Source organism: Balaenoptera physalus, assembly GCF_965194825.1.
Source record: "Balaenoptera physalus genome assembly, chromosome: 3".
In the NCBI taxonomy this organism is placed as follows: Eukaryota; Metazoa; Chordata; class Mammalia; order Artiodactyla; family Balaenopteridae; genus Balaenoptera; species Balaenoptera physalus.
Genome location: NC_138890.1, coordinates 59,255,224 through 59,278,239, shown reverse-complemented (window position 1 = coordinate 59,278,239; position 23,016 = coordinate 59,255,224). Strand labels below are relative to the sequence as shown.

The 23,016-nt window shown below is 39.6% G+C and overlaps 1 protein-coding gene across 6 annotated transcripts in view; it reads right to left on the bottom strand.

Moving 5' to 3' along the window:
* The window catches only part of LOC309657614 (protein diaphanous homolog 1-like), a 54,772-nt gene that overhangs the window by 7,879 nt on the left and 23,877 nt on the right, over positions 1-23,016 (bottom strand). For 5 of the 6 annotated variants that reach the window (XM_082455312.1, XM_082455313.1, XM_082455314.1 and 2 more), the window contains 9 exons: positions 9,725-9,823; positions 5,465-5,559; positions 5,038-5,139; positions 4,581-4,820; positions 4,319-4,448; positions 3,476-3,599; positions 2,659-2,824; positions 2,390-2,525; positions 388-474 (listed from right to left, as the gene is read on the bottom strand). In XM_082455312.1, coding sequence (XP_082311438.1) covers positions 388-474; positions 2,390-2,525; positions 2,659-2,824; positions 3,476-3,599; positions 4,319-4,448; positions 4,581-4,820; positions 5,038-5,139; positions 5,465-5,559; positions 9,725-9,823 — 1,179 coding nt within the window. Of the gene's footprint in view, positions 1-387; positions 475-2,389; positions 2,526-2,658; positions 2,825-3,475; positions 3,600-4,318; positions 4,449-4,580; positions 4,821-5,037; positions 5,140-5,464; positions 5,560-9,724; positions 9,824-12,600; positions 12,665-23,016 lie in introns of those variants that run through there. The other variant, XM_082455311.1, reaches the window with a different exon arrangement.

Below are 23,016 nucleotides of genomic sequence, written 5' to 3'. Positions count from 1 at the left end.
TTATTTTCTTTGTATTCCTACATCTAATGTAGAGTTTTGAATTTACATCAGTTTTTTTGTTCATATACACAAACACCTACTCAGATCTCTGTGTCCTGCACAGTGGTTTGCTTATTCTACGTTTCTGCTTCAAGAATGAGGAGAGATACAAGGATAATCAAATGTAATATCTGTTGTCAGTCCCTCAAGTCCTAGTTCTCCAAGTCAGTACTTTCTAACGTGGCTGGAAGAGGACTAGGTCATCCACTCTAGACGCAGGGACTATTGTGGGGAAGTTTCTAAACCCTGAGAACATCACTACCTGCTCGTTAGCCCAAGACAAGCAGGAGCAGAGAGGCCTCACTGCCTTCCTTCAACACACAGGCTGGGCTCCATTTGCTGACTTACCCTGACGGGGTCCTCTCTTCCGCCGGAATGCTGCGCCTGACTGCAGGGCTTCCAGAAGACTGTCCATCACACCTGTCTCATCGCCCTCTGTCATGAACAAAAACGGAGATGTAAGCTCTTCAGCCCGAGTAGCACTCATGTGTTGAGCCCCACAAAAGATGCGCTGCTACTGCATGGCTTCCCTCGCCCAGGTTCTCGGGGCTCACAGCACACAGGGGCTCAACCTCAAGTCTCACAGCCCATGTTTACTTGTGTCTGTTTGAAAATGGTTAAAACAAAAGGTTTCACTGGTTACCAACCACTGCAAACCTTGGATAATTTTCCTGCAGTGCCCTCCTCCCTTCCCACCCCCATCAGAACTAGCACAGAGAAGTGGAGACCTGCCTGCCTGCAAGACTGGGATATGTACAGAGACTGGGATTATGACAGTAATAAGGAACTATATCACTCTCTACTTATCCTGAAGTGTTTCACTCCAATTTACATAAACCTCTCACGGAAAGCCTGGTTCCAGTTTCAGAGCAGGGCTGAGGAAAGATGAGAGACCACTGATAAAGAGTGTATTTCACTTAAGTACTGCCCCCAGTGGCTGCATCTTCCAGAAGTCAGCTCTGCATCGAAGAGGAGCTTCTGGTTGGAATACAAAGAGTTAATGTAGAATCCTTATTCCAGCCCACTCCGTTTCCATGGCAACAGCTAAGGGTGGTGAAATCTGAAACTGTGAAATCCCTAGGAGCCAGTAGGCTGCCAGCCACGAGGCTGGGCTCACTGCTCCCAGTGCCGCCTGCTGGCCAAACACCACCAGTGCAGCTGACCTACATTCCAACCTCATTTGCTTGCCCTTGGGGACATGGACCAGGGCAGGGTCCCCTGCGCTGCCTGACGACTGTGTGCAGCCTTCGTCCCACAAATCAGCTGGACTCCACCTTTCCCTATTACGTCCTAAACAGTAACTGGGGACAAAGCCTAGAGGCCTGGGGAGAATGGGGGAAGGTGAAGAATACTTGGTGTGGGCTTTTTTAATGGCATTACTAGAGCAAAGTTTGTGGCTTACATACAACTGGACTAAGGGCAGGGGAACTGCTTCCCAAAAAAGTATAAAGAAAAGACAGAAATGCAGGCAGTTCTGCTGCTTCAGGTCCCTGATCGTGCCACAAAGAGAAGTCCCCGGGAGCAGGAGTGTCAGAGCAGCCCTCACCTCTCGTGCTCAGCAAAGCATGGATTCTTGCCAGACCCAGCAGCCCAGAGAACCTCTTTACTTAGATGGCTCGTAGCCCCTCAGGTTCAAGAAGGGTGGCACCAGCTCAGGGCTGTGTGCAATGGATGCTGGATTTCCGCTGCCCACAGAGAGAGCAGCCAGAGAGGGGCAGGGAGTCGGCAGCAGGAAAGCAGCAGAAACAGGAAACAGAGGGCCAGTAATTGAGGCCATATGTTTCAACAAAGACATGCTTCTGAGAGTGAAATAGAGATTCTGCTGAAGAAAGAAGAGGGTGGCCAGCTCCCCCGCCCCCTTTCCAGAAGTTCAATCCATTTACAATCTGATAGGTGTGTACAACTGTGCTGAGGTACTGGGGACACAATACTTAGTGAAATAAGCAGAAAGAGAAGGCAAGCCATTAAAAGACAGGAGCAGGGCCAGGAAAACAGTTTGGGAAAAAGAACAAAAGATGTACTAGAGGGTATGAAAACCGGACGGGGGAATTTTTGGACAGGCAGAAGGCAAGAGTACATGTTACAGCAATACTAAATCACTGGAGAGATGAGACATAATGCAGGAACCAGCAAAGGAGGGAAAAAACTGAGAGCGGAGCACTGGAACGTGCATGTAATGGAGTCGGGGTTAAAGTCCAGCATCAGGATCGTGGAGGAAGAAGGCTGCCAAAAATCATTTGCCAGGAGTTGAGCTCAGACATGAGCTGTCCTCGGGCCTCTAGACTCTAGACAGAGAAGCCTTCCAAATGTTCCTGTCTCAACCCATCGGCCCTTCGCCTTCGCTTCTTACCAGCATTCATGTCTATGAGTTGCTCTCTCTTCTGCTGCTTCTCCAGCCGCTCCTTCTCTGCCTTCTCCTTGGCCAGTTTTGCTCGCCGCATCTTCTCCTCTGTCTCCCGCCGCTTCTGGTTCTCCTTGACTGCTTGCTGTGGAGGAAAAAATGAACACGTGGGCATGTATGCACTCACACATGTACACACCCACCGCCAACCAACATGAACCCAGTGGAAAGTGAGAAAGGTCCACAAAAGCTTCAGTCGGCAGGTATACCCTGCTTACCACAAACATATTCTTAAAGTTGTGCAGATCCATGAAGAATTCTTCCACAGACACCTTCTTGGGGTCAAAGAGGAAGTACTCGCCCAGCTCCTTATAGAGCGTCTCCATGTTCGAGTGCATCATCCGCAGCTTGTTATACTGTTCCTGTGCATCCTTCACAAAGCTGTGCAGCCAAAGAGTAAAGAACCAACACCAGAAAGCAGACCCACTTCTCTAGCCCTGAGGACGACTCACAGATGTGTACTGGCATGCACAAGGATGCGAAACACAGCGATGTTCATATTAGCAAAACCCAGAAGCAATCTAAACATCCAAAACAGGGGAATGGTAAACCGTAAACTATGGTATTCCTGAAGAATAGGAAGTGGCAGTTTAAAAAGAGACTGTTCTGCATATACTGCTAAGGAAACAGGGCCAAACATGTTAAGTGCTAAAGCAATACAGTGCAATTTTTACTAAAATAAATTCATTAGGGTGCAAATCAGAGAGAAGTCCAGTGGCAGTGGTTATCTTTGGGAAGGGGAGGGAGAAGGGAATATGTATGTGTGTGTAGTATGGGGTGTGTGTGTCTGGCAGGTGGGGAGACGGGGCAGAGGGCAAGGTCTCAAGGGAGACTTTTACTGTATCTGCATGGTTTGATGCAAACCACAACAATGAGAATGCTTTCAAGAACTATGCATTTAATGAAAAAACATTTTTTAATGAAAAACAATTTTTTAAGGAAAAATTGTATATCATCATATCTATCCTGCTGTCCCCCCACGGGAAGTTCTTTTTTTTCCTAGGGGGCAAATCCCTCCTTTCAAGAAAGGATATGGTCATTTTTTCAACGAACTTGTCTTTCTCATCTGTGGCAGCTGGAAAATTCTGAATATCACGTTCCACATCAGAAATTTGTTTCTTCATCTGATCTAGGTTCTTTTGCAAGTTTTCAGCAGAGACTAAAGTAGACACAAAAACAGACAGCAAGAGCTTACTACCTCCAGTCTCAATACCCTATACTGTTTTTCAGGGCACTGCTCCAGTCTGTACATCCAGCTGGTACTTAATTATTTTAGTCCTCTTACGTACTCTCTAATTGTTTCACACAGCTTTTCAGTGAAACTATAAATTATTTGATGATTAAACCTCCAGCCTCCATAAGCTGTACAATACTAAGAAGAAAAGAGAGGGCTCATTTAATTTAACAAGAATCTATGAAATCCCCCGGGATTTTGGTCTCATTTATTTTAGAGAACAGGGTTTGGGAGGAAGGAGACATTACACAGAAATATAGAGGGTGGGCAGAAATCTGTTCCCATTTCTACTGAATGCTGCTTTTTCTTTGCTTAGTCCCAGGACGGTGAGGCCTGGTTTTTGCTAATCCAGTCCACGCTTTCTGAATGAGAAAAACTGTTGACTTAAACTAAAAATACCTGCCTTTCTTCTAGTTGTTTTTTGGTGTCTGGTGTTTCCCTAGGAAGGGAAAGAGTGCTTCCCATTTCTGTACATGAAGACCTCTCTTCTGTGGCTTGGACATCATGCCTATGCTCTCTCCCGTTCCTTAAAATTCTCTGAACTGAAAATGATCTAAAATCTAGACTGAGTCTTCTTTCCCTACCCCATGCAGAGATCTCTGGGGCTTGGAACCACCTTCTAGCTTCACCCCAATCTGCCTCACCTCGGCTGGCTTTCTCCACGTGGGCAAGCTCATCTGGAAACTTGAGGACCTCGGGATAGTTATTCTCACACAACTCAGCCAAGAAGTGCAACAACGTCATCTTCTGATCTGTGGACTTGGTGTCTCGAAGCTTGGGGGAAGAGGAGAAGTGGTGAGTCCTGACATGCCCACGATCACCTCAGGCCGACAGCAGTCTGCCACACTGGGCTCCTAGAGGCCACGGCCTTCCCTTCCATCGTCCCGCTCTAACCCCCTGGCTCACCTTACAGAGGAAGCTGATACTGAAGCCAAAAGCACCAGCATTCCTGGAACCAGCATTCATATAGTTTCCAACAAGCAAGGTAATCTCCAGGAGGCTAGAGAAGTTCTCGCTCTTTCGCAACTCCTCACATGCGGCAGTGACAGAAACGATCTCTGGCTTGATATTCTCCACTTGCTCACTGAACTGCAGCTTGAAGAGGATGGCATTGAGGCGAGGCCGCAGGCGGGGCACAGCGCCCATCTGGGGAGAGACAAGCAGTTCCATCATAGCCAACAGAGAGAGAGGAAAGGAAGAAGATACAGGCTTAAGCCTCCTATGGCAGAATCTGAGTTCCAGAGTAGGGAGGAGAAAGAGAGAAAGATGGGTTCAAAATAGACAAGAGGCCAGGAGCAAGTGCCCCGGATGCTCTCGGGGAGGAGGGGGTCAGAGAAGAGTCTGTGCCACAGGCCTCACTCACCACCACGCCGAACTGCTCTGACTCAGCCAGATCATCATATTCGTCCTTCAGTTCGGAAAGCATTTTTAACTGCTCTGGCTCTGGCATCTGCTTAATGAGGTTCTGCAAGACAGAAGGGACTGTCTAAGTTTGAAGGGGATGAGCTGACAGCTTGAGCCTCCTATCAGTCCCTCACTCTGCCCAAGGACCACTAAGAAGGAGACATGGGCTGGGGTAGGGGGAGGTGGGGGAGGCAGCTAGTGAGATGGCAGGACTTTTGAAAAATATACCAGAAATAACCTGATCACCAGGGAGATGGAAGCTTACATAAAGCCAGCATTCTTTAAGTCAACAATGCTTACAGAGTCCGCATCGTCTAGGCAGAGAGGAGACAGAGCTAGTGTACAGCAATGCAAAGAGCCAGCTCCAGAATGACCTTGCTCCTTACCTGGATCATAGATTCAGTCAGAACAGCCTCATTCACCTCCAGGATGACATTCTTAATCTCTTGATAGGGCATGCGGAAGGAACCCAAAAAGATTGCTGCCAGGAAATGAGATATAAAGACATGTTCTTCTCAGTCTCTTCCCCCTTCCAGCCCACCCTACAAACCTACGCTGGACAACTTTCCTAGGAGTGCTCTCTTAAAGTCATGATCACAAACCTCCACCAGCTCCCCACTGCCTGTAGAGTTAAGATCCAAGTTCCTGAGCCCAGTGTTTAAGGTTCCCACCTCCCAGCTTTCCCTCCCACGAATCCCCACATTTATGTCACACGCCAGCCACACTGTTCCAAGCACCACATTCTACAAACACCTTGTCTTTGCTCACACAGGAAGTCTTTGATCTCTCTATCTATATACATCAAAAATGTTCACCCTGTTCCTATTTTAGTTCCTCACACTCCCTTGATTCCATCCTCAGAGCTGCCACTGCCTTGAAATGCTCTGATTCTTAAACTGCCGCATCCCATTCCCCAACAAACACCTCCCACCCTTTCAGCTCTCTCACTCACTAATCCCTAAATTGGCTCCTCAACCTCGTCAGAGTGCTCTCTTGCGTGCTCTCTCCCCCACGAGACAGATGCCCACTCCATTTTCTCTGAATGTCTCAGTTCTACTTTGCTTCCTCCGTTTAACCTAGACCCTGCAGTCTACCCTTTCACTCCCACTCTATTATTACTACTATTCTTATTCTCTTGTTTCCTTCTCCTTCCAGTCCTTAGTTAACCCAGCCATCTCATACCTCTCCTCTTACACCTGGGCTGATGAACACTGCAGATCAGAGTCTATGAATCTGAAGTGGCACCAGTGATGGTGGGGAATCCTTCTGTGTGTCCCTAGTCCACGCTCTCCTGGCTCTCTTGGCAGCTCCTCCATATAAAATATCCCCATTCTCCCAAATGTCCTGCCACTTCCCCATTTGTTCTAAAAAGGCCTTGCTGCTTTTTACTGAGAAAAATTGAAGCCATCGGTCAAATTACTTGCTAAGCTTTCTCTCATGCCACTTATAAACTGAGCACTGGGGGCCCTCAGTTGGAACCAGACTAGAAGAGGCTCGAGTAAGGGCTATTTTGGAATCATCTAGAAGAAGACTTGTGCCAACACTTCTGTAAGCTTAGCAGAACTATATCCATATACTCATCCTTTCCTCGTGTTTCAATAGAACAGGTAGCCCTAAGGACCTTTTCCTTCAGCATATACAGTGGGCCTTCCGCATCTGTGGATACAGAGGGCCAACTATACTACACCATTTTATATAAAGGACTTGAGCACCCATGGATTTCGGTATACGAGGGGGGTCCTGGAACCTATCCCCCACAGATACCGAGGGACAACGATATACACGTTCAAGTTTTTCCTATCTTAAAGAAAAAAATCCTCCCTGATCCAACATTCTTAATTACCAGCTTCCTTCTTTCCTTCACCTTATAACATTCTAAAAATATAACAGTCTATTCTTGCTTCCACATTGTCATTAATTCTTCCGTCCCCACAAAGTCAGTGAAAAGATGACAATCATTTGTTGAGTGTATACTCCATGTAAGACCTAGTATCTTAAACACAATCTACATATATGATCTCATTTAACCCCATTTATAATAATGTATAAGTTTGTATTATTAACCACATTTGACAGAAAAGGAAACATACTTAAAGAAGTTAAGCTACCCGTCCAAGGTCACACTGCTAGTAAGGGTTGGAGCCAGGATTTAAATACAAACGGATTCCAGAGCTTCTGTTCTTAACACTTATGCTATACTAAAATTATTCTTGCCTAGGTCACTGACTTTCCTAATGCCAGATCCAAAAGACACCTGTCCTGTCCTGATTTTACTTGACTACTACGCCCACTTCTTAGACTATGTCAGAGTATTTTTCTTGCTGTTCCTTTCCAGCCTCCTTTGAGGTCTCCCCTTTTTGTTACTTGCCCCCCCCAAATATTAATGACCTTCAAGGCAAATTATTGGCTTCAACTATGACTCATATACTATCTCTTAAATTCTTATATCCAGCCAGACATTCCTCCTGATTTCTATACCCAAATGCCTAATACACCCATCCTGTTGGAGGATTCCCACAGGAACCTTAAATTCTATCCTAAAATTAAATCAATCATTCCTACCTACCACTCTGCCATCTCTCACTCATGTCCACCATTTCTCCCACAAAAGATAGAATCTGCTCCTGCTGGATTTTCCTATTTCAATAAGTGGTACCACTCTCTATAGAGTGATCTTAACCCAAGAAAACATCTTGTTTATCCCCTCTATCAATCACTAAGTTCCATTAATTCTATCTTCTTAATATCTTCTCCCTTCCTATTCATTCTCACAACTTAGTTGCAGGCCTTGATCACCTCTCGCCTAATTTAAAGCCATAACATAACACATCTCTCTGCCTAGAGTCTTCCCCTACCCTAGCAATCCAGCCTCATAATCACTGCTGAAGTAGCCCTCCCCCAAATTACATAGGGTTGTATCACTCACTTTCCTGACTAAAATCCCTCCAATAACTTTCACAGTTTTCAGGATAAAATACATACTTCTTAGCCTAAGCCTATCAGACTTCTTTATGATCTAGCCTCTATGTCTATTTCTTGAAAGCTTCTTCAACCACCACTCCCCCACATATGGCCTTTACTCAGCTGTACTCAACTACTTGCAGTTCTTGAACTGCACACATGCCTCTGTGCCTTCATACATGCTGGTCCCTCTGCCTGAAACAAGCCAGCCCTCACCCTTCATTTAGTTTGTTGTAAATAGTTTTAAGCAGTACTTCATTTAGAATGACTGAGCTCCCTCCAATACTCCTCCCACTTGATTTAGATGCCCCCTTGCCCAGTGCTCTCATAAGCTTCCTAGCACACCTCCATCATAGCACTTACCAACTTGTGCTATAACCATTATTTACTTTTCCGTCTCTACCAGACATATGGCTCATGAGGATAGGGACTACCTTACTTAGTTTTGCATCCTCACCATATAAGAGGCACTTAATAATCACTGAATCACCAAATAACACCTAGACCCTCCTAATCTCAATTCTCTTCCTAAATTCTGTTTCCCATATTGATATCATTCAACTGGAAATAACAATGTACTACCCCACGGTCTTTTATCATTTTCTAAAATAACAACTGCTCATTTTAATGTTGCTAGAGATAATCTTGAGAAGAGGAACTTTCTCACATCACTTTAATTTCCATAAAAGGACTTACCTACAGACACTATTTAGTAATATCTGTTGCCAGTGATCTAAGATTATATAGTCAAGAATAATCTAAAGGCTTACTGTTCTCATTATATCACTGACTTTACTTGTAGGTATGTGTCCTCATTACCTGTGTGATCTTGGCCAAGTCATAACATCTGAACTTTAGTTTTCTCACTGGGTAAAATGGGGACAACAGCCATGTCACTGGATCATGAGTGGGTTTTATGGAATACATACCCTTTCATCTCTGGAACACACACCTAGTATGTGCCTAATAGAGCCTGAAACCTGGCAGACCCTCAAATATTTGTTGAACAAATATTTAAATCTTCATTATGCAACATAAAGTAAGGATATCAACAGTTGAAATGAACAAAAAAATGAACATTCATCCTGATCATTAAATACTACCTGTATCAACTCTGCAGAGGAGTTTCTGATCTGAAATTTGCCACCAATCAGAGTTATGAGTATAGGTAGCAAGTTCAGAACAGAACTCTTTGACGTTACTGATCCTACTCTGAGAAGTACAGGATTTACATTATTTATTCTAAACTACAAAGTTACTTTAGATTTAATGGAAGTCAAGCCAGTCACCTTTAAAGGAAATACTTAAAAGAAAATGAGAAAGAAGGAAATGTGCAGTGGCTAGAACATTTGTGTTAGATTTTCTGTGGATGCAATGGAAATAGTAAGGGCTTTGAAATAAGAAAATATGAGGTTCAACTCCCAGACCTGCCTCTTACCCGCTATGTGACTAGGCAAATTCCTAAAAGTCCTATTAGCCTTTATTTTCTTGCCGTAAAACTAGATGCTAACAATCTTGCAGTGCTATTGAAGGGATTAGATATCAGGTATTTACTATGCAATACCAGGCATACAGCAGGAACTAACAAATGGAAGTTTCATATCAAGGGACCCTGGATCCACCAGATTAAGCTCTTAGAAAAACTCCTTCATATTTCAAATTGCTAAGATCACAGAGTTACTCACAGAGATTCTGGGCTGTCTTTGAATCCAACACCTTTAACTCTTTCACTTTTTTCTTTTGCACAGATTTCTTTTCTTCTCCACCTTCCTGATCCTTCTTGGCTAGCAAGGGAAAGATTAGAAAAGTATGATTAAGGACAAACCACATCTATGTCTAAATGAACTACTGTCCCAGCCTAGAGATACTCCACTTCCTCTCTATAAGTAATGGTCTTCCTATTAAATTCCTTCAAGGATAACCTCCTCTTTAGCCACCCACCCTTCTATTACTGACTTCCCCCTCCAGCTATAATAAGTATATCATTTTCATTTCTTTAGTAGTTAGCAATAATACTTTCCCACCCATAGCCTATCTACTTGTAGGGAACAGCAAACTTTCTTTCTGTAAAGGACCAAATAGTAAATATTTTAGACTTTGCAGACTATGTGGTCTGTCTCAACTGCTCAACTCTACCACTACAGCGTGAAAGCTGTCACAGACAATACATAAACCAATGGGCATGACTATGTTCCAATGAAACTTTACTTACAAAAACAGGTGGTCAGCCTAAGGGCTATAGTTTGCCAACCCCTGCACTAGAGTCTTCCACTGTGTTATCCTTTTGTGCTTATTATTACTTATCTTTCAAGCTCTGTCTTGATCATGAATTCCCTATAAACATTTTCTTGATTTCCCCAAATGGTTATGATCTCTCTCTCTGAATCCCCACTGAATGTGATACTTTTTTATAGCAAGTCCTCTCACTGACTTTGTCATAAGCACATATAATCTCTCCTCTACAAGATAAGGACTTCGTTATTCCTCTTTGAAAAATCTCATGGCATAAAAATATATTCCTAGTATATAAATATCATGTTGCTACACACACAGAAGGTATAATACACTGCTTTCCTTCTACGCTCTTCTCAGATTACCCAAAACCAATGTATTCTTCTCTGATAAATGTAGTCACTCTCTGCTTTGATTAACTAATTTTCATGGTATTTGTTACTTAGATTTCATTCAACAATTAATAATTCAATGTTCATGACATTTCATATATATCATCTTGATCTTTCTAAATCCTGTGTTACTTTTTAAGTGTGGATACCTTCCCACCCCATTTGGATTTTGAACTTCAAGAGCATGGGCAAAGTAATTCTTCACTATATCACTCCCTCAGCACCTAGCATGACAGCAACATTCTCTCAAAAATGATTTACACTGCCTGTTGAGAAGGATTCAGCAGCAGATAGAAAGAGAAACAGGAACTGTTCTGGACAGACAATTGTAAAATATTTTGTCAACTTTTCAGAAAGCCTTATGGGACTATCTCTTTAAGGAGTATCAAGAAAGTGACAAAGCTAGTTGCTTTTGAGGAGAGGAATGGCGTGCTTGACTATGGAAGAGGGAGGAATACTATTCAACACAAACCCTGTTATACTGGTTGAATTTTAAACCATATGAAAAGTATTACCTGGTATAAATAAATAAGAAAGCGAACAAAAAAGGAAGTTATATGGCAAAAGGTACAAGGAACTATTAATAAAAAAACACATCCTTTGGCTTGAGAGTTCTAACTTGAAGAAGGAAAATGCTAAATAGATGAAGATTAGTTACTTAAATAAAGACTTATTGAGTACCTGCATGTGCCAGGCTCTGTTCTGGGTACCAGGAATAAAACAAAACAGAAAAATAGAGAAAAACTCCTGCCTTCATGGAACTTATATTCTAATAAAGAGAAATAGACAATAAACCAGCTAATAGATAAAATAGTACATTAGGTGGTCATAAGTGCTATGAAAAGAAAACCAAGTAGGGAAGAGAACTGGGGGATTTGATGAGGGGACGGATTATAACTTTACCGGGATGACCAGGGAAGGTCTTAGTGAGAATGTGACATGACAGTAAAGACCTTTTAGAAGGTGAGAAAGCAAAGCAATTCAGGCAGAGAGAACAACAAATGCAAAGGCCTGAGACAGAAGCAGGCCCTGATGTGCTAAAGGAAAAGCAAAAAGGTCATTATTGGTGGAGTAGATGGAATGAGAGGGAGAGCTGGAGCTGAAGTCAGAGAGGCCCTAAAGACAGATCATATAAAAAAATGAAAACCATGGGTAGTCAGATAAAAATTTAGACTTAAAACATCCAGACTGTATCACAAAACCTTAGAAGCAGAGAGGCAAAGTACAAGTAAATCTCTCATTTTATACAGATAAAGTGAAAAGATAAAGAGTCACTGGTGATGTTGAAAAATAGAAAAAACAGATTCAACTTTTTGCCTGGCAATAAGATAAAAATAAATGAAAAGTATAAATACAAGAAAGAAAGGGATGAAAAAGTCCTTTCTGTGGAAGATATAACTATATGTAGAATTCAAGACAACTACTAGAAGTAATGAAGAACTACTAATGAATAATTCAGTAAAGATGACAGATAAAAGACAAGCATATGGGTTTCCAGTTTCACCAAAATGGAGTAGCCCCATGTGGAGGAAATACTATTATATTTAAAAATTGGGGAAGGTAAAGGGACCTAAATGGAAATACAGTTTCTACACTTCACGCGGACTGGTAAAACACTATCATTAGACTGGGAAAAGTTATGTGTGTATAATGTAATACCTAGAGCAACACCTAAGCAAACTGTATAAAGTGATATACTCAGGCATTATAAATAAATTGAAATGGAATAAAAAATATTCAAAAAAAACACAGAAAAGTAATAAGAAAAGAGAAAAGGAGGAAGCATACAGAAAACAAATAACACAGTGGCAGACTTAAGCCCTAAAATATCAGTAGTTACATTTAATATAAACGGTCTAAATACACCAATTAACTGAGATTGGCTGTGGTGTAAGTACCTGACCATTTGTTTTTTTTTTTAATTGTAATATAAGTACCTGATAATAAGCTTTTGATTGCTGAGGCATCCACTTCAAAGACATCCATCTTGAATAAACATATTGCCAGCTACACAACTAGATAAAGAACCAGGCCACCATCCATGAAGTTCCCCTTTTAGAAAGCCGTGGGTGACCTACATAACTGATCATTAGAGGGACCCTGTTTTTCCTTTTGTGCACTTCAATTCCCGCTCTCATGTTTTAAATTCACCAATAAAGAGTGAACCCATGAAACCCTAGGCACCTCACCCTCAACCCCAATAAAGGCAGAAGCCCAGGGATGACCTGCAGCCCCCTACCCATCTCTCTTCCTGTGACCTCAATGTGTGGCCTGAGACATGTCATGTCAGGACCTGTGAGCAATAAAACCTTGCTTGTTCTCTGATGCTTGTTGCTGAGGTGCATCTTGCAATCCTAATACGAACCACAAGGGCTGGTCCAGCCACAACACTGGCCCAGGTGAGTGCCCCCAGGCATTCCCAGGCAACAGCATTAGTAGGCTAAGACCTACACAAAACACGGCAGAGTGGATTAACAAAAGACCCAACAATATGCTGTCTGTAAGAAACTTTCTTCAAATACAAAGGCTGAATGTAAAAGGCTGAAAACAGATATACCGTGCAAACCTTAATTAAAAAAAAAAAGTAGAGTGGCTATATTCTATCCAGTGAGTAGATTTCAGAGCAAAGAAAATAGCTGGAGACAAAGAGGGACATTACATGATGATTAAAGGATCAATCCACCAGGAAGACATAACAATCCTAAATGTGTATGCACCAAACAACAGAGCCTTAAATATAAGAAACAAAAACTGATAGAGATGAAATGAGGAAACCAGCATAGCCAAGCCACAATAATACTTCAAGGCATTAATACCCTATCTCAGTAATGGGTGGAACTCTATACAAAAATTCAACAAGGATATAGAAGTGAAGAGTAAAATCAATCAACAGGGTCTAATTGATATATACATACAAAGAACACTTCACCCAACAACAGCAGAATACATTTTTTTAAAGTGCTCACAGAATATCCACCAAGAAAAATATCCACCTGGGCCATAAAATAAACCTCAACAAATTTAAAGCATTAAAATCATAGAGCGTGTTCTCTGACCATAATGGAATCAAACGATAAATCAATAACAGAAAGATAACAGGAAAACATCCAAACACTTGGAAACTAAAGAACCACTTCTAAATAATTTGTGGGTCAAAGAGGAAATCTCACAATAAATTTTAAAAATACATTAGAAATGAATGAAAATGAAAGTACAACATATCAAAATATATGGAGCATAGCTGAAGCAATGCTGAGAGGGAAAATGACAGTGCTAAGTTTATATTAGAAAAGAAGAGCTCAAATCAGTACTCTAATTTCCTAATTCAACAAAGTAGAAAAAGAAAAAAAATAAACCCAAAGCAAGCAGAAGGAAGGAAATATAAAAGAACAGAAATCAGTAACAATGAAAACAACAGAAAAAAAAAATCAACGACGCAAAAAGCTGATTTAAAAAATAAATTAATAAAATAGATACACCTCTAGAAAGACTGACAAAGATAAAAAGAGAGAAGACCTATCTCTCCAACATCAGGAATGAAACAATGTCACTTTAGGTCCTGCAGCCATCAAAAGGATAACAAGGGAATAATACAAACAACTTAGTACTCATAAACTGAACAATTTACCAAAAAACGGACCAATTCCTCAAAACCCACAAACTACTGAAACTCAACCAAGATAAAACAGATAACTTGAGTACTACTGAAATCATTTAAAAAACTGAATTCATAACTAAAAGTCTCCTGAACAGAAAATCTCCTGGCCAAACGGTTTCACTAGAGAATTCTACCAAACATTTCAAGAAAAATTAATGCCAATCTCCTCCAAAAAATAAAAAAGGAAGAAATACTTCCTACTTCATTTTATGAATGCCACCAAATTATCCACTTTAAATGGTTAATTTTATGTTAAGTGAATTTCACCTTAATAAAAAAATCTGTAATTTTTAAACACCTGTTTAAGATATTTAAAATCACTAATTAAATCAGTGAAATTTGAATATGGATTGTATATTAGATAACAGTATTATATCAATGACAAATTTCCTAAATGTGATAATTACACTGTAGTTATGAAAAAGAAAGTCCTTATACTTGGGAAAGGCATGCAGAAGAACTTAGGGGTAAAGGGCCATGATGTTGGTACTTTATCTCAAACAGTTCAGTTAAAAAAAAAAAAAGAGAATATTCACAGCAGCATTATTCAAAATAGCCAAAACACAGAAACAACCCAATGTCCATCAACTGACAAATGGAAAGACAAAATGTGGTATATCTCTATACAGTAGAGTAGTATTCAGCCATAAAAAGGAATGAAGTGCTAATACATGCTAAAACACGGGTGAACCTTGCAAACATCATGATTAGTGAAAATGTCAGACACAAAAGTGTACATATTGTATGATTACACTGATACAAAACATCTAGGATAGGCAAATTCAGAGACAGAAAGTAGATCAGTGGTTGCCAAGTTGGGGGAAAAAGAAGTAGAGAGTGACTGCTAATGAACTGAGGGTTTCTTTTGTGTGTAATGAGAATGTTCTAGAATTAATTCAATGGCTGCACCACTTTGTGATATACAAAAGACCATGGAATTGTACACATTAGGGTGAATTATATCTTAATACATAAATAAATACATACATGCATACAATGAACCACAGGTCTAGATAGAAACCCTAAAACTATTAACCTTCTAAAAGAAATCACATGGAATTCCCTGGTGGTCCAGTGGTTAGGACTTGGTGGTTTCACTGCCATGGCCCAGGTTCAATCCCTAGTCGGGGAACTAAGCTCTCACAAGCTGTGCAGCACAGCCGAAAAGAAAAAAGAAGACATCAGAAAAATTTTCACCAGTTTGGAGTGGGCAAAGATCTCTCAGAAATAAAAAAGTACAAACCATGTGGTAGGAAGAATCCTAAGTTGGCATCCTGGGATTTTCTTGGAGTTCTAGGAAACTAGGAGTTTCCCTCCTGGTGCACATACCCTGTATAATCCTTTCCCTTGAATGTGAGTGGGCTTGACTTATTCTGGTGAGCCCTTTTAAACAAGGGTTTAGAGCTCAGAGACAAGAGAAGTCAGAGAGATTTGAAACTGAAGCAGACGCTCTCTTGTTTTTCTTGAAAAAGCAACCGCCATGTTGTGGAGAAGGCCATGTGGCAGGAAATGGTGGGCAGCCTCCAGGAGCTGAGAACAGCCACTGGCTGATGACCAGCCAGAAAAGAGGAACCTGTGTCCTACAATTATAAGGAACTGGATTCAGCCAAGTACCACATGAGCGTGGCAAAGGACACTGAGCTCCAGAAGGCAATGCAGCCCAGCCAGAACCTTGACTTCAGTTTGGCGTGACCATGAGCAGAGGATCTAGCTAACTTGGATTCCAGACCCATGCAAACTGTGAGATAATAAATCTATGTTGTTTTAAACTGCTAAGTTTGTGGTAATTTGTTCACAGCAATAGAAGATAACACAAAACATACAAGAAAAAATTGATAAAGTGGACTCTATAAAAATTTAAAAGTTTTATTCTTCAGAGACACTGTTAAAAAATAAAAAGACAAGCCACACACTGGGAGAAAATGCCTGCAAAACACATTTTTGATAAAGGACTAGCGTTCAGAACATATAAAAAAAGTCTCATGAGTCAACCATAAGAAAACAAACAGGGGCTTCCCTGGTGGCGCAGTGGTTGAGAATCTGCCTGCTAATGCAGGGGACACGGGTTCGAGCCCTGGTCTGGGAAGATCCCACATGCCATGGAGCAACTAGGCCTGTGAGCCACAACTACTGAGCCTGTGCTCCGCAACAAGAGAGGCCGCGATAGTGAGAGGCCCGTGCACCGCAATGAAGAGTGGCCCCCGCTTGCCGCAACTGGAGAAAGCCCTTGCACAGAAACGAAGACCCAACACAGCCAAAAATAAATAAATAAATAAATAAATAAATTCAAAATGTCCCCATTCCTCTACCTTTATTTAAAAAAAAAAAAAAGAAAGAAAGAAAACAAACAACCCAGTTTTTTAAAACAGGCAAAAGACATTTGGACACTTCACCAGAGAAGATACACAGATGGTACATAAGCACAGAGAAGGATGCTCAACATCATTAAGTCATTAGGAATATGAACTAAGAACTAAATTAATTAGGAATTAAAACTATAATGCCCAACCCACTAGAATCACTAAAATGGAAAAACAAAACTGACGATACTAAGTGCTGGTGAGGATGCAAAGCACCTGCAACTCTCATACATTGATGGTGGAAATGAAAAAAATGGTACAGCCACTTTGGAAAGTAAAGTGAAAACAGTTTGGCAGTTTCTTATACAGTTAAACATCCATTTATTGAAACATATGACCCAACAATCCCATTCCTAGGTATCTGTCCAAGAAAAAGAAAAACATGTATGTCCAGACAATATCTTGTACGCAAATGTTTCTATTGGCTTTATTCATAAATGCCAAAAACTGGATTCAACCCAAATGTCCATCAACCAGTGAATGGACATAAGGAAATACTACTCAGCAATAAAAAGGAATGACCACGCATGCAAACAACATGGACAGATCTCAAACACATGATGCTTGGTGAAAGAATCCAGACTTCAAAAACTCCTCAGTGTATGATTCCATTTATATGACATTCCGGAAAAGACAAAAACTGTAGGGACAAGAAAACACATCAGCTCCTGCCAGGGCCTAGTGGTGAGGAGAGGGGATGGACAAATGGGGAGGAGGAAACTTTCAGAGTGATGAAAATGTTCTCTATCTTTACATGGCTGTATACATTTGTCAAAATTCACAAAAATGTATACATAAAAAGGGTAAATCTTACTGTATGCAAATTATGCCTCAGTAAACCTGACTAAACACACTGTATCTTCAAGGCCAATAAAATATATTAGTATAAAGCTATAGTAACTCTAAGAGTGATAATGAAAGAAGAACAAATGAAGTTCTTAATAATAAATAATAATAAATAGAAGAGATTCTAGAAATAGACATGAAACACATTTATATGCTAAAGTAAAAACTCAGATTAATTTAAAAAAGTATAGTCTAACACAGGAGTTGGTAAACTTTCTTAAATGACCAGAAAGTGAATATACGGCTCTGTGGGCCACACAGTTTCTGTTGGAACTACTCAACTCTGCTGGTGTAATATTAAAGAAGTCATAGCCAATATGTAACCAAATGGGCATGGCCACGTTCCAATAAAACTTTATTAACAAAAATGGGTTGGTCATAGTTTTCAGACTCCTGATCTAATCAATAGTGTTGGAACAACTGGCTCTCCATTTTAAAGGAAAATAGTTAGATCCTAACTTTACACTATTCACAAAAATAAATTCCAGATACATTAAACAGCTAAATGTTAAAAACCAAAATACAGTATTATTTTGAATAAATGAAAACTTTCCTAAGAATAACACAAAATCAAGATGGTATAAAGGAAAAGACAGACTGATTTGAGTACATAAAATTTTTGTTTTTCAATGTGAAAATCATCATAAAATATATGAAATGAAAATTTCCATTTCCAGTATTGGGGGTCAAGTCTCCCATGGAAAAACATCTAAAAATGCTGGTATGGTATTTTAAAAAATCACCTTGAAGCACAGAAGAGCTGAGAAGATGATGAATTGCTCCAGAGAAACAGTGAGCAAAACACTGGAGCATTGTTCCTGTATCAGTTTGAGGGCTTTGTGCAGCAAGGGTACACAGGGATCAAGATCCAGTTTCTGCCTAATGTGGGGAATCTCATACGAGGCTCTCTGCTCTTTAGCTGGGAACCCAAAAGGCTACATCCTCAGAGATAAAAGTGATCACAACAGGCTTGCACTTGGGAGCCCTAGAGAGCCTACACTCTAGGAAGAGGGTGAACCAGAGGTAGATCAAGCCTTTCCAAAACCACAACCAAACCCCCTGGCATAGCTCACTCCCTGACTGCATGGAGGTGATCAGCCCACACACTTATCTACCTAGAGAGGAAAACACAATGGGAACAGACTTATGCATGATCCAGACATTGGAGCTTTGAAGTAATGATAGCTAACATGTTCAAGAATATTGAGGGAAAAATAAAAATAGATGAAGATGGAGAAGTTTACCGGAGAACTAGAATTTATTAAAAAAAAATAAATAAATGGACATTCTAGAACCAAATGAAATTAAGAGCTCTATAGATGGGTTTAACTAGAGACACAATAGAAGTTAGTGAATTGCAAGACAGATCAATAAAAAAGATACAAACTACAGCAGAGGGATAAAAGATGGAAAGTAACAAAAAGAGTGCAAGGGACATGTGTGTAACTGGAGGCCCAGAAAGAGAAGAAAAAATTGGACAGAGCAATTAACAATATGGTGCTGTACATGTAAAAACTCGTTAAGAGGATAGATCTCATGTTAAGTGTTCTTCCAACAAAAATGAAAATGAAAACAAGGGGACTTAAGAAGTCTTTTGGAGGTGATGGATATGTTTACTACCTTGATTGCAGTGATGGTATCACAGGTATATGCATATGTCCAAACTCATCAAAATGTATACATTAAGTATGTGCAATTTTTTGTATATTAAATATACCTGAATAAAGCTGAAGGCTGGAGAAGGGGGAGAAATGTGACTTGGAGCATGGGAAAAGTCCCAGGATTTCAGTCTCAAACAGAAGCCTTAGGTACTCAGAGAAAGTAAAATATTAAAAATAACAAAACAAAAACAAAAAAGCCCCATGACACACACACGTAAAACGGAATGCTAAATGTGATATTCACTGGCACTGAATTTGAAAGCAAAATAAAATGTCAATAATTAAAACAAAAAACAAGAAAAATTAGACAGGAGCAATATTTGAAGAGAAAATATTTGTTCTAAAAGTGATGAAGACTTCAACACACAGACTCAAAAGCTCAGAGAACCCCAAGTATGAATACAAAGAAAACCACACCATAGCACATTATCACAGTAAAACTGCTAAAAGCCAGAGTAAAAAGAAAATTCTCAAAGTAGCAGGAGGTGGACCATATCTTCAAATGAATAACAATAACACTGACAGTGGAGGGTTTTGTTTGTTTGTTTCTTAAGGGAAAACAAAAAATATCCTTCAAAAATGTAAGTGAAATAAAGATATATCCAGACAAAAACAGAGAATTCATTACAAGTAGACCTGAACTAAAATAAATAGTAAAGGGGATATTTATTTATTCAAGCAGAAAATAAAGTATCCCAAAAGGAAATACAGAAATGCAGGTAGGAAGGAAAAACACTAGAAAGGAGTTTTTAAGTGAATACTGATATTATAAAATAATAGTAAAAACGTTTGTAGGGTTTAAAAAATATGTAGAATAGGGGCTTCCCTGGTGGCGCAGTGGTTGAGAATCTGCCTGCTAATGCAGGGGACACGGGTTCGAGCCGTGGTCTGGGAAGATCTCACATGCCGTGGAGCAACTGGGCCCGTGAGCCACAACTACTGAGCCTGCGCGTCTGGAGCCTGCGCTCCGCAACAAGAGAGGCCACGATAGTGAGAGGCCCGTGCAGCACGATGAAGAGTGGCCCCCACTCGCCGCAACTAGAGAAAGCCCTCGCACAGAAACAAATACCCAGCACAGCCAAAAATAAATAATTAATTTAAAAAAAAGGAATACGTCATCCCGATCTGTAAACATCCATCAACATTTTAAAAAAAAGAAAAAAAAATATGTAGAATTAAAATGCATGAAATCCATGATTCAAAAGATGTGTAGTACATAGAGTTAAAATACTGTAAAGTTCTAACATTACCTGGAAGGTGGTAAAAGTTCTAATATTTATTAGGTTGTAATAGGTCAAGCATGCATGTTGTAATTTCTAAGGTATACACTAAAAGGATAGTAAAAAAAAAAAATGTGTAACTAAGAATAGGGGAAATGTGAGGTAATAAAGTTTTAAATGAATCAGTAAGAAGAACAGAAAAAAAGGATGTAAATTGGAAAAATCAAACAGAAAACAAAGAGCAATTTGGTATATATCAATTCAAGTGGATTAAATACTTTGCAATGAAAAGACTAAGATCATCAGACTGGATTTACAAAACACACACACTAAATATGTACTGCTTACAAGGGACACACCTTAAATAAAGACACAGAAGTCTTAGGACAAAATAGTGGAAGAAAATATACTACCCAAAAGAAAGCTGATGTAGCTGTACTAATATCAGATAAAGATTTTATCTGTAATAATGCTACTGCCTTGAATAGACACATTTCATAGTGATAAAGGGTCAATCCACAAGGAAAATATGATCATTCTAAATCTAAATACATCCAATAATTTAGTTTCAAAATATATAAAGTAAAAATTGACTGAACTAAAAGAAAAGGGTAAATCCATAACTACAGTGGAAGAATTAACACCCTTTGTACAGTAACTAATAAAACAAGCAGACAAAAACTTGGAAGGGATACAGAAAATATGAACACATCTAACAAACTTGACCTAACTGATACATTAGAACAATGCATCCAACAATGACAAATTACACCTTTCTTTTCATACACACACAGCACATTTACCAAAATTTACCATATGCTGGGCAAACCAACAAATTTCAAAGGATAGAAATCATTCAAAGTATTTTCTCTGATCACACTAGCATTGCATTAAGTTGGAAATCAGTAAAAGGATAACTACAAAGTTCCCAATTATTTGGATACTGAATAAATATCCAAATAACTCTGGAGTCAGTGAAGAAATCACAAAAGAAATTAGAAAATATTTTGAACAGAATGAAATCAACATATTACATAGAACAGGCAGAACTAATAGAAAATACAAAATAAGATGGTAGATTTAAATCCAAATATTTCAGTAATTATGTTAAATGCAGACAGACTATATGCTCCACTTAAGACCAACATTGTAAATGATGAAGGTACATTAATATTAGACAGTTTTCCAGGCAACAAAAAGCATTAAAAAGATAAACAGGGACATACTATAACAATAAAAGTTTTAGTTTGTCAGGAAAATATAAGAATTTTGAATTTGTATGCACCTAATAACAACACATATTTATGTATTAAGATATATAAAGCACCAAAAAAGGACAAGCTTAATCTAATCATGAGGATACATTAGGCAAATCCATACTGAGGGACATTCTATAAACTAACTGGTCTATACTCTTTAAAAAATGTCAAGATATTAAAAGATAAAGACCAAGAAACTACAATGAGGAGTCTGACTCCATTTTTGGTTTAACAGTTGACAGCTGTTAAGCCTCACCTCTCTCACTTCACCTTGTGCCTCACATCTGGGCAAAGGAACACAGAGGCCTCACTGCTCCCTCCTTGGTGCCAGTGGAGATTCAGACTATGCAAGGTCCTTGTGCAGGAACTCTAAGCCTGGCCCTACCCTAAGCACAATAAAAACTTAGGCCAGTCTCCTTTCCTTGCCCTTTCAAGCCTGCTTGAGAGGACTATTCTCCTCTTCCCAGAGACCTCAATCATTTAAGTTAATAAACCTTTTCATACCCTCTTGGTGTGTGTGGGGCATCATCATTCTTGACATCCAAACTAAATTTTGAGTAGGGGTCCATATACCTTTGCAGGTGACCATAACAGAAATTATTCTCAATTAAAGAATATAAGGGACAACTGAATGCAATGCATGATCCAGTATTTTTTCTGTAAAGGATGTCACTGTGACAATTGGCAAAATCTAAAGGTCAGATTAAATAACATTATTACATTAATGTTAATTTCCTAATTTTGATATGTGGTTATGGATCTACTATTAGCAAATGCACACCAAAGGATAAAGAGGCAACTGATCTGTATGCTTCAGAAAAAAAATAATCACACACACACAGAAGGGTAAGGCAAATGTGGTAAAATGTTAACATCTCAGGAATGTGGTAAAGTATGTGCAGGAAATTTTTTGCTATATTCTAGCAAGTTTTCTGTAAGTCTGAAATTGATATAAAAAGTTGATATAAAAAATTAAAAGAAAAAATATAAAGCAAAAACTGACAGAATTACAATGCTAAATCCACAAAGTGGGATGTTTCAACCATTTCTCTAAGTAACTGATAAAACAAGCAAACAAAAAGTAAAGATACAGAAAATTTAAGCAACACAATTAACAAACAGGACCTAATGGAGATATATACAACACTTCATGCAACTGAAGAACAAATACATGAATTTCAAGTGCACATAGAACATTTATAATATTTAACAATATTCAGAGTCATAAAGGAAAACTCCACACATTTCTTAAGACTGAAATCACAAGAGCAGTGACCAGTTAGGCCTCCCCTCCTAAAGTACTGATTGTCAGTGCATATTAGCCAGGTGGTGCACTTTAGCTACCTTGG